This window comes from Bubalus bubalis, chromosome 20, assembly GCF_019923935.1.
Source record: "Bubalus bubalis isolate 160015118507 breed Murrah chromosome 20, NDDB_SH_1, whole genome shotgun sequence".
Taxonomy (NCBI): domain Eukaryota; kingdom Metazoa; phylum Chordata; class Mammalia; order Artiodactyla; family Bovidae; genus Bubalus; species Bubalus bubalis.
In genome coordinates, this window is record NC_059176.1 from 22,091,409 (window position 1) to 22,105,915 (window position 14,507).

The following is a 14,507-nucleotide window of genomic DNA, read 5'->3' on the forward strand; positions in this document are numbered from 1 at the left end:
TAGAGATTCTCATTTTGGAGAAGGTATTGCCATAGGAGTAGGATTGGAATGGGTGCAGTCATCAATTTAATTCTTTATAGATCCAGCCTTGGTTTGCAAATGAGATGAGAGATGCAGCTGCAGGTGAGAGAGCACTCATTTAAAAAAAAAAAAAAAACTTGGCAGACCACAGCTTAAAAGTGTCCACAGCTGTTTGAAATTGTGCTTTGCATATTTGCCTCTTTTGTTTTGCATGCTACTCCTTCTGCTCATGGATTCAATGAGATAATTTACAAGAAGAATTTATAAGAAAATAAGTTGTTTTCTTTTTTATAAATCACTTTTTAATATTTGGGAAGAATTTTTTCCTGAGTCTCTCATGTTTCCTTAACTAGACTCTATTCATTTGACTAATACAGGGTATTTTATTTAATTGGTATCCTGATAAATGACATGACCTCTAAATTGGCAGAGTACCAGATTAAAAGATTTAGTTTAATGCTTTTCAATTATTTTACACTTTTGTTACAATGGAGCAGCTTACCAGTTTAAATAGACAGGGAAAAAATTACAACTGTTAACTAATGTCCTAAAAGCTATTTGGGCTATTAACAGGTGGTGCTAATGGTAAAGGGCCTCACCTGCCAACACAGGAGACATAAAAGATCTGGGTTCAATCCCTGGGTGGGGAAGATCCCCTGGAGGAGAAAATGGCAAACCACTCCAGTATTCTTGACTGGAGAATCCCATGGACAGAGAAGCCTGGCAGGCTACAGTCTGTGGGTCTGCAAAGAGTCATACACCACTGAAGCAACTTAACATGTATCTTATAATTGCTTTAATGTTACTTCATTATATAATTCCTAATAATAGGAATATGTTTAGTGTATCTTCATAAGTGAAAAGAAAACTGTTTCTTGTTTTCATTGTTCTTGAACTATCATTATCTCTGATATTTATATAAATGAGGATTATTAAAGTGTATTAAAATGCTGAAAAGACTGTCACTTTGCTAACATTAGGGGACAGAAATTGTTTTTATTCCTATTTTTTAAATTAAGATATATGAGGCATGAGTGGATAACCTGCCCATAGTTCCATAACCACTAATATTCAAAGCAAGGATTCTAACATAGGCATTCTGATTTTTAATTCCACCTACTTCATCACAGCTCTCTCTTGGAGCAGTTCTTGACATGGCCACATTTAACTTAGAGGTGAAACTGGTGTTTCTCATAGGCAATCTGACGGTCTCTGTGAGGAGAATTCAGTTCTTTAATATTTACCAATAATTTATTTCATTTCTTTTTCTCCTTAGGTACAGACTGTGAGTAGAGTGGTACATTTTGACGTTTGATTTTGGACACTATGATTTGTAAAACTGGAGGCAATAGTCAGACTTTTCCCATTTCCATGTAGTTTGTGGAATTGAATCTTTGTGCCATTTAAAAGGATATTTTTGGTGTGTTTCTCTCTATATATATATTTGTTTTGTAAGAGAAATAGAGATTTCCAGTTAATAGGAATCTTGGTGAAGACCAAATGAGATAGCATGCAAAGCATCTGGCAAAATGTGTCACTTACAAAGTAGGTACTGAAAAAAATGCTACTTCTCTTTTCTTTCCTGCCTGCTCTGCTGCTATATTTTAAATTCTGGACACTGACAGTTTTATGTAACTGCTATAAAATCTGAGGGGAACTGAAACTGTCAGTTTAATTCATGGGCGTTGGTTATCGTCATGATGGTATTTCAGGCCCCAAATATGTAGCACACATATATTTGTAAGCTGCAGTAAGACAGAAGGAAATCCAAATATCTGGATATTATTTACTAATCATGGTACCCATTTCTGGCTGTGGTGGGCAATCTTATTTCTATTACCTAAAACTGTATTTAAAGCAAACTTTTTCCCAATTGCTGATGATAGAATATAGCTTGAGCCAGCCTCCAGACCTTTGTATATCACTCCGTTATTCATATGTGTTCCTGATCTCAATACAATCTTCAATATGCTTAACTGTATGCTCTGCATTACAGTAAAATGCCTTTATAAGTTGATCTTAAAATATATTTAAATAATGTTATTAATCTTATGGGAAGGCAATAAATTGTTACTAATCTGGATTGCTATCTAGTTATTCTCATTCTCAAGATGTAGGATCTGATGCACAGGTGATAAATTTTCTTGAGGTCATATGGAATCCATGAGTATAACTTGTGAAATATATTGAATTTCCCAAATAAATAATATGATGAGTATTCCTTATCATTTCATTACATAAATAAAAATGAATTTTGCTCAGCTTTCATATGTGCTTATATTTAAAGAAATGAAGTAAAGTTTTGTATATTTAAAGTATTTAATACTTAAATATATGACTAGTCAAACAGAAGAATTTTAAAACTTGAATCACTTATTTTCTACTTTCTCATTCCGACATAATAATAGTAGAATTTGATATCCATATATATATATATATATATATATATGTTGTTGTTCAGTTGCTCAGTTGTGTCCAACTCTTTGCAACCCTGGAGACTGCAGCACACCAGGCTTACCTGTCCTTCACTATCTCCCAGAGTTTGCTCAAACTCATGTCCATTGAGTTAGTGATGCCATCCAACCATCTCATCCTCTGTCATCCCCTTCTCCTCCTGCCTTCAATGAGTCAACTCTTTGCATCAGGTGGCCAAACTATTGGAGCTTTAGATTCAGCACCAGTCCTTCCAATAAATATTCAGGACTAATTTCCTTTAGGATGGACTGGTTGGATCTCCTTGCAATCCAAGGGACTCTCAAGAGTCTTCTCCAGCACCACAGTTCAAAAGCATCAATTCTTTGGCATCCTGCCATCTTTATGGTCCAACTCTCACCAAGTCTGTACATGACTACTGGAAAAACCATGCGTGTGTGCCAAGTCAGCTTCAGTTGGGTCCGACTCTTGCCCACCCCATGGACTGCAGCCCATCAGGCTCCTCTCTCCATAGGATTTTCCAGGTAATAATACTGGAGTAGATTGCCATGCTCTCCTCCAGGGGATCTTCCCCACCCAGGGATTGAACCCGAATCTCTTCAGTCTCCTGCGTTGGCAGGTGGGTTCTTTACCACAATTGCCACCTGGGAAGCAGAGGTGGAAAAACCATAGCTTTGACTATACAGATGCTTGTCAGCCAAGTGCTATCTCTGCTTTTTAATATGCTATCTGATACATGCACACACACATATCTGGCTCCTAAATCTGTGCTAGACAGCTGTCGATTTTTATTTAATTTTATTTTTGCCACATAACGTATCTTTCGTCATCTACTTGGGGTAATTGTATACAACTTTTCTTCTTGAGATCTGTCCCGTTGTCCCTCCCTCTTCTGTGAGGGACACTCCCAGCTCCAAAAGTAGAGTGTATCACCCAGGCCCAGCTAATGGGTGCAGTGGTAGATACTATCAGGATCTGGAATTTTATTTTATTCTACTTACAAGTTAGTAAGTTGTTCTGTTGCTATTTCATAGAGGCCAGCAGAAGACACAAGATTTCTGGGTCAGAGACAGAGAACATTATAACTCAGGGTACAGCCGGTGAGCAACATGATTAGCAATAGTTCATCTGTCCTTGATTATCACGGGGGTGAGGCAGTGTGAGCCCAAATGGATGCTGTGAAGTGATGGGCCTGGGTCACAGATGAGGAACACTGATCTTGGGGAAACCATCGAATTGTAGTAAGCAGTAATCGAGCCTTCTCTTTGCCTTTACTCAAGATTGCTTGCTAAAAACAAAACTCTGAGAAATAATCTAGGTAAAAATTGGTCAGCGCCTCGTATTCTTGCATACCCAGCAAGGAACACGGAGGGTGAGGGACACATGGAGGCATGCCTCTCAACAGATAAATGATCTGAGTCTAATCAGGGAGAATCATTTTTACTCTTTCCCCTGAAATTTGAACCTGGAAAAATATCATTTCAGTTTTCTGCAGCTGTCTGTAATTACACAGGAATAGCCAATCTGAGAATAGAGCCAAGATTGTGAAAGTCAGAGATGAGAAAAGGAAACTGAAAGAAAATATATTGCACCGAGTTACAGATCAAGTACACCATGAGTTCTTCGTTAAGAATTTTCAGTCATGTGAGCTAGTTAGGTTTTCATTCCGGGTTGGCATTCAACATGGGTTGTCTCATGATATCAGGTAAAGGAGGTATTATCGTCCTGATCTTACAGATGAGCACAATCTGAGTATGGAGATTACCTTGCCCATCATCACCCAATGAAGAAAGCAGAGCTACAGCCGCTGATGGCAAACTCCATGCTCTTAGCAGTTAAACTGGTAGTTCCCACACTTTTAAGTACTTTAGAAATACCAAGGTTCATCCCAGACCTAATGAATCAAGGTCTCTAACATAGAGCTTAGAGAATATGCATTTTCATAAGTTCTTGGGTGATTCTGATGCAGGGCTGTGGGCCACTTGTTAAGAAATGTTTGCTTTGGAAACAGATGTAATTTCAAGGATACAGCTGGCTGCCTGACCTTCTGATACTACGTCCTTATTAAAAACCCTTGCTTCTGGAAAAGAACACCCGAAGCCTTGTCAGTGAGGTAAACTACAAATCAAAAGAAATCCTTTTCTGAGAAAAGCTCTATTGGGAGAGGTGAGGAAAGTCAGAAAAAAGAGTACTAGGCTGAAGGGAGAAGCATTAAGAAATGGGAACTTAAAAATGAAAAGGAGGTGGTGGGCAGAGGTTTGAAGCTCTGTTTCACCAATTATTCCCTAAGAAATTTCTTTTGGCTTCATTAATTAGGCTGTGTGTGTTTAAGTTCAGATTCCACACAGAGTTTATATAGAAGGAGACCTGAGAGTCTATTGCAAAAGACGTGTAGACATCTGCTTGATTTGCTAGCCACAGTGGTTCACTGGACATGAAGGAGGATGTTTAACTTAATTATTGACTTTGAATAGACATTTTGCCACTGCTAATAATATTAGCTAGATTAATGAATTGTTCAAGGGTTATAGAGACAGAACACTATTGAGAGTTACTGTTCATCAATATTTGGACAACCTTTCCTAGAAGAGTCTTGCCAGTCACATGTGTTATTGTAAAATATTTTCCTGTTTGCTATGATGTCTTAGAATTTTTTTCTCTCCCTCTTTAAATGAAGTATTAGTTGTCTTGTGATACAGATATTATTGTGAAAGTCAGAACTTTTTCTGTACATGCTATTCTACAGCGTCTCCATCGTATGTCTTCTTCCAAGTGGACTCTGATACATGGTAAGTCTTTCTTAAATTTTTAAGGCTGGGAGCACTGGAGGTCATCATATGTGTCTGGTCTGGGCATGTAGGTGCTGAGGAGGGGCATAGAGTCCAATTCTACTGCAGAGATAATGTGGTAGCTGATGGCATTCCCTATTTCTCCTTTTCTTTTCTATTTTTTGTCCAATCAAAACAGAAGACTTGAATCAGTCTGGCTTAAAGAGGTATTTATTTTTAGAGTTTTAAGCTCATTATTATTCCAAAGAATTTTAGAAGCATGCCTGTAATCTCAGCCTTAAATAAGTATAATATTTCCAGCTTTAGGCCAAGAAGATTGCATTTGATATATGTTTTGACAATAGTTAAGTTCATCATCAAAGTGAATGTTTTACCAAAGGGCTTTTAAAAGCTGTAACTCCTTTTGCAATGATGTTTTTCTCCACCCAACAGTTTGACAAGCAGGTGTTTTGATATTTTTGTTTGAACTGGTTGCTTCTGTTCACAGGCTTTCTCAACTATATCGTCATTGCAGAAACATTATCCTTTTTCTTATGGGTAAAATCAGTAGCTGGATTTTGCTTCCAGAAGTACACTTACCCCATCTCTAGATAGTCAGCAAAGCAGTAAATAATCACTTACAACATTATCTCAGTACTTGCCTCGCTCTTGGAAGCCATGTAGCAATCCTGAACCTCTCTGCCTTCTTTTAACACCAACAAATGAAATGTGTTCAGTGAAAAGCAAGATACTCATCTGAGTATGTGGAAGAGGTTCTTATGAGCTCAGAGGTGTATGGTGCAACAAGAGAGCAGCTTTGTGGTACCTTGTTTTTAAAGCACACACCACTGTAACAATTATGTGATTGCCTATCAGTCATAACAATTAAAGACCTAACCTGTCTGATGTGGCACGCTGGAATAAAGAAGGGATGAGCAAGATAAGATTTGCAACACATAACCCTTCTAATGAAGCGTTTTTTCAAACACTGATATGAGTATGTCATCTCTATTAGTTGTTTAAAATAAACTGGGAATATATCACAATTTTTTAAAATGTATTTTCTATATTGTTCTCCAGGAAAATTCCTTGCTTTTTTATTTCTCAAGCCCAAACTATACATTCAGCATTTTTTGATCGTCACCATTAAATTGGATGAGGCATCAAAGATTTTCAAATGTGATCCTATCTTGGGGTATTGTGGGAGAAGATGACCTCAGACATTCCACCCTGAGAACACTGAGGTCCCCAGTAAGAGACAGCAGGGACATTAAACTGATACATTTTATGTTCCTCCATAAATCATGTTTCATTGCCGTGTCTCACCCTGAGGTGAGGCTCATCACCAACTTCTAGGCCATGCGAAAAGGCTTAGAAGTAAGAGGAGGCTGTAGGGGTGGGGGTTGCACAGAGATTTGCCAAATTCTTTTTCTCCTGCCTCAATATAGCAATGTGTGCATGCTCAGTCGCTCAGTCACGTCCGACTCTTTGCGACCCCATGAACTGCAGCTGCCAGGCTCCCCTGTCCATGGAATTTTCCAGGCAAAAATACTAAAGTGGGTTGCCATTTCCTACTCCAGGGGATTTGCCCAACCCAGGGATGAAACCCACATCTCCTGCATTGGCAGGCAGATTCTTTACCACTCCAACCACCTGGGAAGCCATCACAGGCTAAAACTAACTGCATCCCTATTACACTAGAGGAAAAGCATAGGACTTGAGTCCTTTAGTCTTAGCAACACATCAAAGGCTAATCAATCTAAAGGACTCAAGTCCTATGCTCTTTGTCTAATGTAACAGGGAGGCAGGGTGTATGGAATGTTTTTAATGAGTGAGGTTGACCTTTGTCAGGAGAAATGCAAAAGACCTGAGACAGAGCCACAGAAAAATTTACCAGCCCAAGGAGATCCTGAGGGTCACCAGTCTAGAGCCACTGGATTCCCTCTGGTCACTGAGCCAAGAGGCTCATCAAGAGGCTGCCTGCTGTGGCAAGGCCAGGTCACTGCTTGGCAGAGGCAGAGTCTTGGCAGAGACCCCAGACTGGGAGGCTATATGAGGACCCCTAAGACCCTGAGAGGGCTGTAGCCCAAAGGAGTTGAAGCATGACCCTCGCCAAGGTGAGAAGTCAGATCACAGGCTCTGGAAGCTGCAGATTGAAACAAACTGCAACCAGGATCATCCCAGTGGACAAATGCCCTCTTCCCAGAGATCAAAGGGCAGACAGGACCCCTTTCCCAAGGACCCCACCTCATTCCCTCCTCCATTAGGACATGAAGCCTCTCCCAGTTCACTCTAAAGCCACTTTTAAGATAACAAAAAAGGAAAGGGAACCCAGCGAAGAGACTATTGAAACATGTTTAAATAAAATTTTGAAATTATCTGAAAATGGCTAAATTATCAGCTCAGCTGGATGTTTGAACAGTTATTTAATTTTTCCTCCCAGCTAACCGGCTGGAAGGGGCTTGGATGGTCAGATGAATTAAAACAAAGAACAGAATGTTTTCTCTGCACATCGGAGTTATGAGTTCAATTTGCCACCTTGCTATAGCTTTTAAAAATAATGAAAAAGCAACAGTTCAGCTATTTTAAATCATACTGAGATTATGTGTAGAACTATAAAGCCTAGAGTTACAAGGCAGTTGAAGGTATTTGAAGCCCACAATCCCCCGACCCTGGTTCTGGAATCACTGCTTGGAAAATACTCCTTTTCCCTTATTTTGCTGTGAAAATAAAATGTTTAAAAAAAAACAAAACTCCTTTAGTACCTTCTTAAATTCTTCCAGGGATGGAAACGGCCATCACTGAAAAAAGCACAAAATATGTCTTTCTGTACCATTTTTCTAGACTCCACATAGATGCATTACTATATGCTAGTTTTCTCTTTTTTACTTACTTCACTCTGTATGACAATCTCTAGGTCCATCCACGTCTCTGCATATGGCACAATTTCATTCCTTTTTATGGCTGAGTAATATTCCATTGTGTATATGTACCACATCTTCTTTATCCATTCCTCTGCTGATGGACATTTAGGTTGTTTCCATGTCCTGGCTATTGTAAATAGTGTTGCAATGAACACTGAGGGGCACGTATCTTTTGGAATTATGGTTTTCTCCAGGTATATGCCCAGGAGTGGGATTGCTATGAAGTAGATGGCTGGTGAGGGCCTACTGTATAGCATGGGTGGGGGCAGGGAAGGAGTGGTACAATCTGTTTGTAAGACATGTATTAGGTCACCTTAAAAATGCACTCCAGTATACATTAGGTGAGACAAATACTGTTTGATTCCACTTACACAAGGTACCTAGAATAGTCAAATTCATAGAGTTGGGAAGTCCATCAGTAGATGCAATGGGCCAGAGGATGGGGGTGGGTGGGAAGGGGGGTTGAGGAGTTAGTGTTTAATGGGGACAGGATTGCCATTTAGGAAGGTGAGATGGATGATGGTGAGAGTTGCATTACAACATGATGCCATCAGAATGGTCCAGTTAAATATGGTTAAGAAAGTATGTTTTCTATTGTGTGCCTTTTCCACAATTAAAAATATTTAAAAACATCTTTCTTCTTTTAAGTTGAGATCTGATTTTTTGTATTTCCTTTATCCATTGCCCTTTGCAACATCTTTAGGACATCACTTTTTTCCCTTTCCACTACCTTTCCCTGGGATGTAAATTAGCAATTACTTACTCCCACAGCAAAGTCTGAGGTCATAAATGAGGGCAGCCAGTAGTTTAATCTGTGAGAGATTGTAATATCATCTAGTTCGTCTGGTAACCACAGCAAACCACAGAGAGTGCAACCATAGGGGAAGAAGTACACTTTTTCCTATTCATACTGACTCAGTTTTTTTCTTTCTCAGAACTAACAGACTTCAAAAAATAGGTAAAGTTATAACCACAATCTTGGTAAAAATTCCAAAGGTAATCAGAAATCTTACGTTTTAATATCTAAATGAAACATAGAGCAACTAAGCCAATATGTGTGTGTCTTGAAGTAATCTGTTGAAACAGGAAGATTCAAATTGCAAAGTCAGACAACTTGCAACAACATAATACATTTGTTTATTTAGTTAATATTACAATGGAAACAGGTTAAGAGCACTAGATTTGTGTCCTCGGAAGAGGATAATGATCAAGACGTTTATTTGTAAATTTCACTGTCCTTAACTATTAAAAATCTATTTTCCAAAGGAGTAATAATATGCATGATTTTTAAATGACAGATCTAAACTTTCAAATTTATGACCAAAAGCATATTTGTTCATTAAATAAAACTTTAAAGGACATTGTAACTCCTGGTTACTGCTTTCAGGAAAGCACAATGTTCTTGAAGCAAATATACACAAAACGTCTTTCCATAGTGATTTTCAACCATTGTGTATCATGTTGATGAAGGAACCTGAGAACCCCAGATGTTGAGAACTCCTGAGTGTTGTAATACACTCTGGTTTACTGAAACAGTCACAAACATGTATTTAATGCCTACTATGTAGAAGCCAGCAATCTAAAGCAACCCAGGTAATACAAAGAAGTAAAATTATTGGTCTTTGCCCTGCTCAGGCTTCCAATGAAGTTGGTCAGATAAAACACAAACACAAATTAATTTACTTTCAATGTCTTCAAAAGAAGTGCCAGTATTACCTAGATTGTATGTTAGAATCACCTATGCTGTGAACCTAGAAGCAGCAGGTACATAAGCAAGGACATCCTCAGTGCCTGCTAAAGTCTGTCTGAATCAGGCTGTGGAGTTCCAAGTTTGAGGGGAGGATATTTGAACCCTCATATCTAAAAGTATTCTAGCCAGTCTCACACCTGTCACTGTTAGTGACTGTGTTTGGCAACTGCTTCATGGACTTATGACAAGGGAGCAAGATAAATGTATCTAGTATGTGAGTCTATTTTGATTTGAATATATGTATATATATACATATATATACATATATTCAAATCATATGTAGGGCGATGTTGAAAGCTGAGACTTTCCACTCTGCGTGGGAGGAGGCTAAACCACATTATTTAAAACAAGAGACTACATAAGAAAAGTAGGAACAACTCTGCAAACTTCACTGACGACAAGCCAAAACAGAAAGGCTAGAGGAAAGAATCAGAGAAGAGGGCCTAGCAAAAAGGAGAGGTTTTGAGGGGACCTTGGGGGTCCCCTGCCACCTCCGGGCCGGCCCCACCGCCAATATCCTGAAGAAAAGGCCCTGGGCTAGGGCAAGTAGAGAAAAGGAAAGCAGAGACCACAGTTTTCAAACACCACAAATAAATAAATAAATAAATATGTTAAGCAAGAGAATAACTTATTAGGCACCGCTTGAAAGGCAGCAGCCCTCAGGGGTCGGGCAGGCCGCACCGTCTAGCCTGTAGGTGGCGGTGACACGGTCGGGATGGGCCGAGACTGGGAAGGCATCACCCGAGGTCTCCGCCCGGTGCCTGTTGCGACTCTTGGATGGGCACCTCCAGGAGCTAGGGTGAGGGAGAAGGCCGAGTGGAGCTGCCCCCACGCTCCCGGGCGTCCCCCGAGGCAAGCGCACCCTGTCCCGCCTGGCCCCGGAAGTCCCCCTGCGCTTGGTCTTTGAAACCAAAAGCGCCCTTTGTGAACCAGGCGGGAGGGTGACTTCCATTAAAGCCTTCCTCCCCCATCAAACCCCGGAATCTTTTTTAAAACCCCTAGTCACTTGTTCTCAGCTCCTTTTTGCTCCAAAGAGGGGGTCTGGATAGGATCGCAGAATGCCTGGGGTTCGAAGCGCGGGACCGATTTTACTAAGCACCTGGCTCCGCTCTGGGTGGATGGGGAGTCGGGGGTAGGTTTGGGGATGGGATGCGCGCACCTTCCTTCACTCGAGAGTGAGAGGAAAGACCCGCTGCCTAGATCCTTCTCCAGTCCGAGTTCCCTGAAAAGAGGGCTGCGGAGAGGGAGAGCGAGGGTTCGCCAGACTCCGCTAGGGGCATCAGGCAGAAACCTGGCGAGCGAGGGGCGCCGCAGGGCGCGGCTGAGGGCGAGCTGGGTTTTCCCGAGGGAAACCTGTGGCGGTAACCGTGGCTCAGCTTAAACAGAAACAACGGCTGGCGGGGCTGAGAGTCGGGCCGAGTTGGAGACGTTTCTAAGTTCACCACCTGCACCTGCAGGACCTGGCGGAAAGAAAGACCGAAATTGCCTTGGGCGGGGGGAGCATAGAGGGATGCAAAAATACAAGCGCAGGGGAGGAAGAAGCGGAAGAGGGGCCCGCTAGTCTTCCAGCTTATAAACAAAGCTCCGGGTCCACGTTGTCTCGCGCCTTTCCCGGGTCTTCCACCCGAAGCGCACAGTGGGCCCAAAGGCCCCACTTTTATTCTCGCACCCCGACGCCTGGGGTCCTTTCGCCTCTCGCATCTGGCCTCCCTTTCTCCTCATCCTCCCCTTCTCTGGGCTCAAGGCCCCCCGGCTCGGACCCGGGGCTCAGAGGGTCGTGATCCTGGACGTGCAGGTGCCATTACGGAAGACGCCGCCGGACTCCAGGTTTTCGGGCTGGAAGTCCTCCACGCTGTAAGCGCGGCTCTTGAGGGCCGTGGCGTAGTAGTCGACCGGCTCCTCGGCGGCGTTGTCCATCCAGCTGAGGCAAAGGATGCGCTGGAAAGAGCGCTTGAAGTTGTCTGAAAGGAAGCCGTAGAGGATGGGGTTGGCGCAGCTATTGGCGTAACCGAGGATGACCGACAGCTGGCTCACCGTGGCGTCGTCCTGCTCCGCGAACACGTTGACTAGCTGCACCACATAGAAAGGCATCCAGCAGATGACAAACACCATCACCACCATCATCACCATCAGGGTGATCTTGCGCTCCGAGCGCTTGCGCTGCTGCCAGCCGGCCTTGAGAGCCACCATGCGCATTTTGGCGATGATGAGCACGTAGCACAAGCAGATGGCCCCTACGGGCAGCAGGAAGCCCATGAGGAAAGTGTACAACACGAAGCCCACCAGCCAGCGCTGGGCGGGCTCGGGCATGAGCATGTTGCAGGCCACCGTGCCGTCGCTGTTGGCCGCCGTGCGCGAGAAGACCACGATGGGCAGAATGACGAGCAGCGACAGCACCCACACGCCCAGATTCACCACCTTGGCCACGGTGGGCCGGCGGTAGCGTGCGGCCTTGATGGGGTGCACCACGGCCACGTAGCGGTCCACGCTAAGCACAGTCAGACAGTAGATGCTGGTGAACATGTTGACTGCGTCCACGCTGAGCACGAGGCGGCAGAGTAGCGCGCCGAAGGGCCAGTGGCGAAGCAATGTGGAGGTGACCAGGAAGGGCACGCTGAGCATGAGCAGCTCATCGGCGATGGCCAGGTTGAGGATGTAGATGTTGGTGGCCGTCTTCATCTTGGCGTAGCGCAGGATCACATAGATGACCATGGAGTTCCCACAGAGCCCCACCAGGCACACCACGGAGTAGATGAAAGAGATGAGGATAGCGCTGCCCTGGCCCTCGCTCAAGGTCCCGTTCTGGGACGCGTTTCGCCCCGGTTCTTCCATCCCGTCTGCAGCGCCGGCCCCGGGGCCCCTGCTGCCGCCGCCTTCGCCACAGCTGCCTGGGCTGGGGCTAGGAGAGGAGGGAGAGGAGGCGGTGCCATTGGGGAACATCTCAGCTGATGAGGGCCGGTGGGGCTGCCGGGGCTAGGACGTTCTCCGGGCGACCCCCGCCGCTGGCGCCCTCACTCGGCACCCCGGCGGTCCGCCCGCAGCTCGCAGTCACCCGGCGCCTGGGGGAAGCGCTCAGCGACTGCAGGAAGCGCAGCTCCACCGCTGCCGGCGGAGCGCATCGCCCGGCAACTGCCGGTGCGCAGCCGCTCGCCGCTCCTGGGCGCCTGGGCACACGCGAGCGTGGAGAGGGGAGGCCGGGAGACTGGAGCCCGGAGCTGCACAGCCATTAACTGCCGCGGCTGTGGGCTGGCGAATGATTAATAGACACCACCAGCGCGTCAGCAGCTACGAAAAGGGAGGGGGGCGGGGGGCGGAGAAAGCGAGGAAGGTAGGCGATAGAGGTGTCTTATCACCCTTCGCCCAATTTTCCTTCCCAGTTTTGAGCTCCAGTCGACTAGAGCAGCTCCTTCCGGGGTTCCCCTTTACCCATCCTTCAGGGAGACCTGGGGGGTGCCTCCGCTTTCCTGGAGGGTGGGTGGGGAACAAAGCTGTAGATGCTGTCCCATCCCACCGGGCTCCTAGCCAAAGCAAAGCGTGAAGCCGACCTTAGGCACAGATGATGTCTGGAGTTCATCTCAGTTTCCCTCAGTTGCCGCCCCGCCCTGAGGGACCCCCAACTCCACGCGGATCCAATCGTCCGGAGCCCTAGCCACCGCCCCCCACCCCGCACCGCCCCCGCCTGCCCTTCCCCTCAGACCCGCTGCGGAATTCCTTACCCAGGGCGCGCTGTCTCCAGACCGACGCGCAGCTGGCCCGTGCAAAGTGCCTGTTCGGTCTGGTAAGCGCGGTGACGTGTTCCGTGCGGTCCCTCTCCTTTCTTGGGGCGGGACCCCAGCACAGGCGCCCACTCAGACTCTGAAGAGTCGCGGAAACTGACCCTAAGCCGCGAGCGCGAGGAGGCGGAAGGACCGCAACCTTGCGTTTAGGGGCTTCTGCCTTATAACCCCGCAGGCAGCTCTTGGCGGGCGGGAGTGTTCCGGGGCCCGGAGAAAACCCACTGCGAATCTCTTAATACAGCTGGTAGTGCCCAGAGCCCCCTGCGTCTGCCGAGCAACAGCGACTGCCGAAAGGAGGACGCGCTGCTGGGAGCGGAGGAGCCGGAGCCTAACCGTTCTCCCGCCCTCCCCCATCCAAACGTGCCAGGCGCGGTATTGAAAATCCATCTAGGTGTTCGCTGGGGATAGATACGGCTGCGCCGCCTGGAAAGGCTCCGCCCGCGTCCCTGCTGTACTTTGTACCCTGCAGAGTCGGCGGGCCCCGGGGGAGGAGAGTGTGAAGGCCTGGGAGAGCGGGGGTGCCAGTCGGGGTCCGGCCGTGCAGGTGATCGGACCTGTCACCAACTCCAGTAACAGCAGGAGGACGGACCTTGTTCAAGACTTTCCGTGAAATACCTAAGATTTCAGCCTTTTTTGAGCCCCCTGGATGTGTGCCCCGGCTGCTGTTTACGTTCCTAAACCTTTAAGAGACAGAAATCGATGTAGGCACGCCTAAAGCTCGCTGACTTTATTTAGGAACTGCACAGTTACTAAACGAACAAAAAAAAGTTCATTTATCATGACTTTTAACGATCTGTTAGGACTTCCCACTATCCCTAATCTGGGTTCCCTTGGG

General features: G+C 45.3%; 1 protein-coding gene across 3 annotated transcripts in view; it reads right to left on the reverse strand.

Annotated features, from left to right (window-relative positions):
- SSTR1 (somatostatin receptor 1) overlaps positions 1-14,047 on the reverse strand; it is a 29,822-nt gene extending 15,775 nt beyond the window's left edge. The window contains exons 1-2 of one of the 3 annotated variants that reach the window (XM_006059554.4): positions 13,613-14,031; positions 9,261-12,795 (exon numbers count right to left, since the gene is read on the reverse strand). In XM_006059554.4, the coding sequence (XP_006059616.1) occupies positions 11,664-12,728 (1,065 nt within the window). In that variant the 5' untranslated portion in view covers positions 12,729-12,795; positions 13,613-14,031 and the 3' untranslated portion in view covers positions 9,261-11,663. Of the gene's footprint in view, positions 1-9,260; positions 12,837-13,612 lie in introns of those variants that run through there. The other 2 variants (XR_006546782.2, XM_006059553.4) reach the window with 2 other exon arrangements.
- Positions 14,048-14,507: the final 460 nt, after the last annotated feature.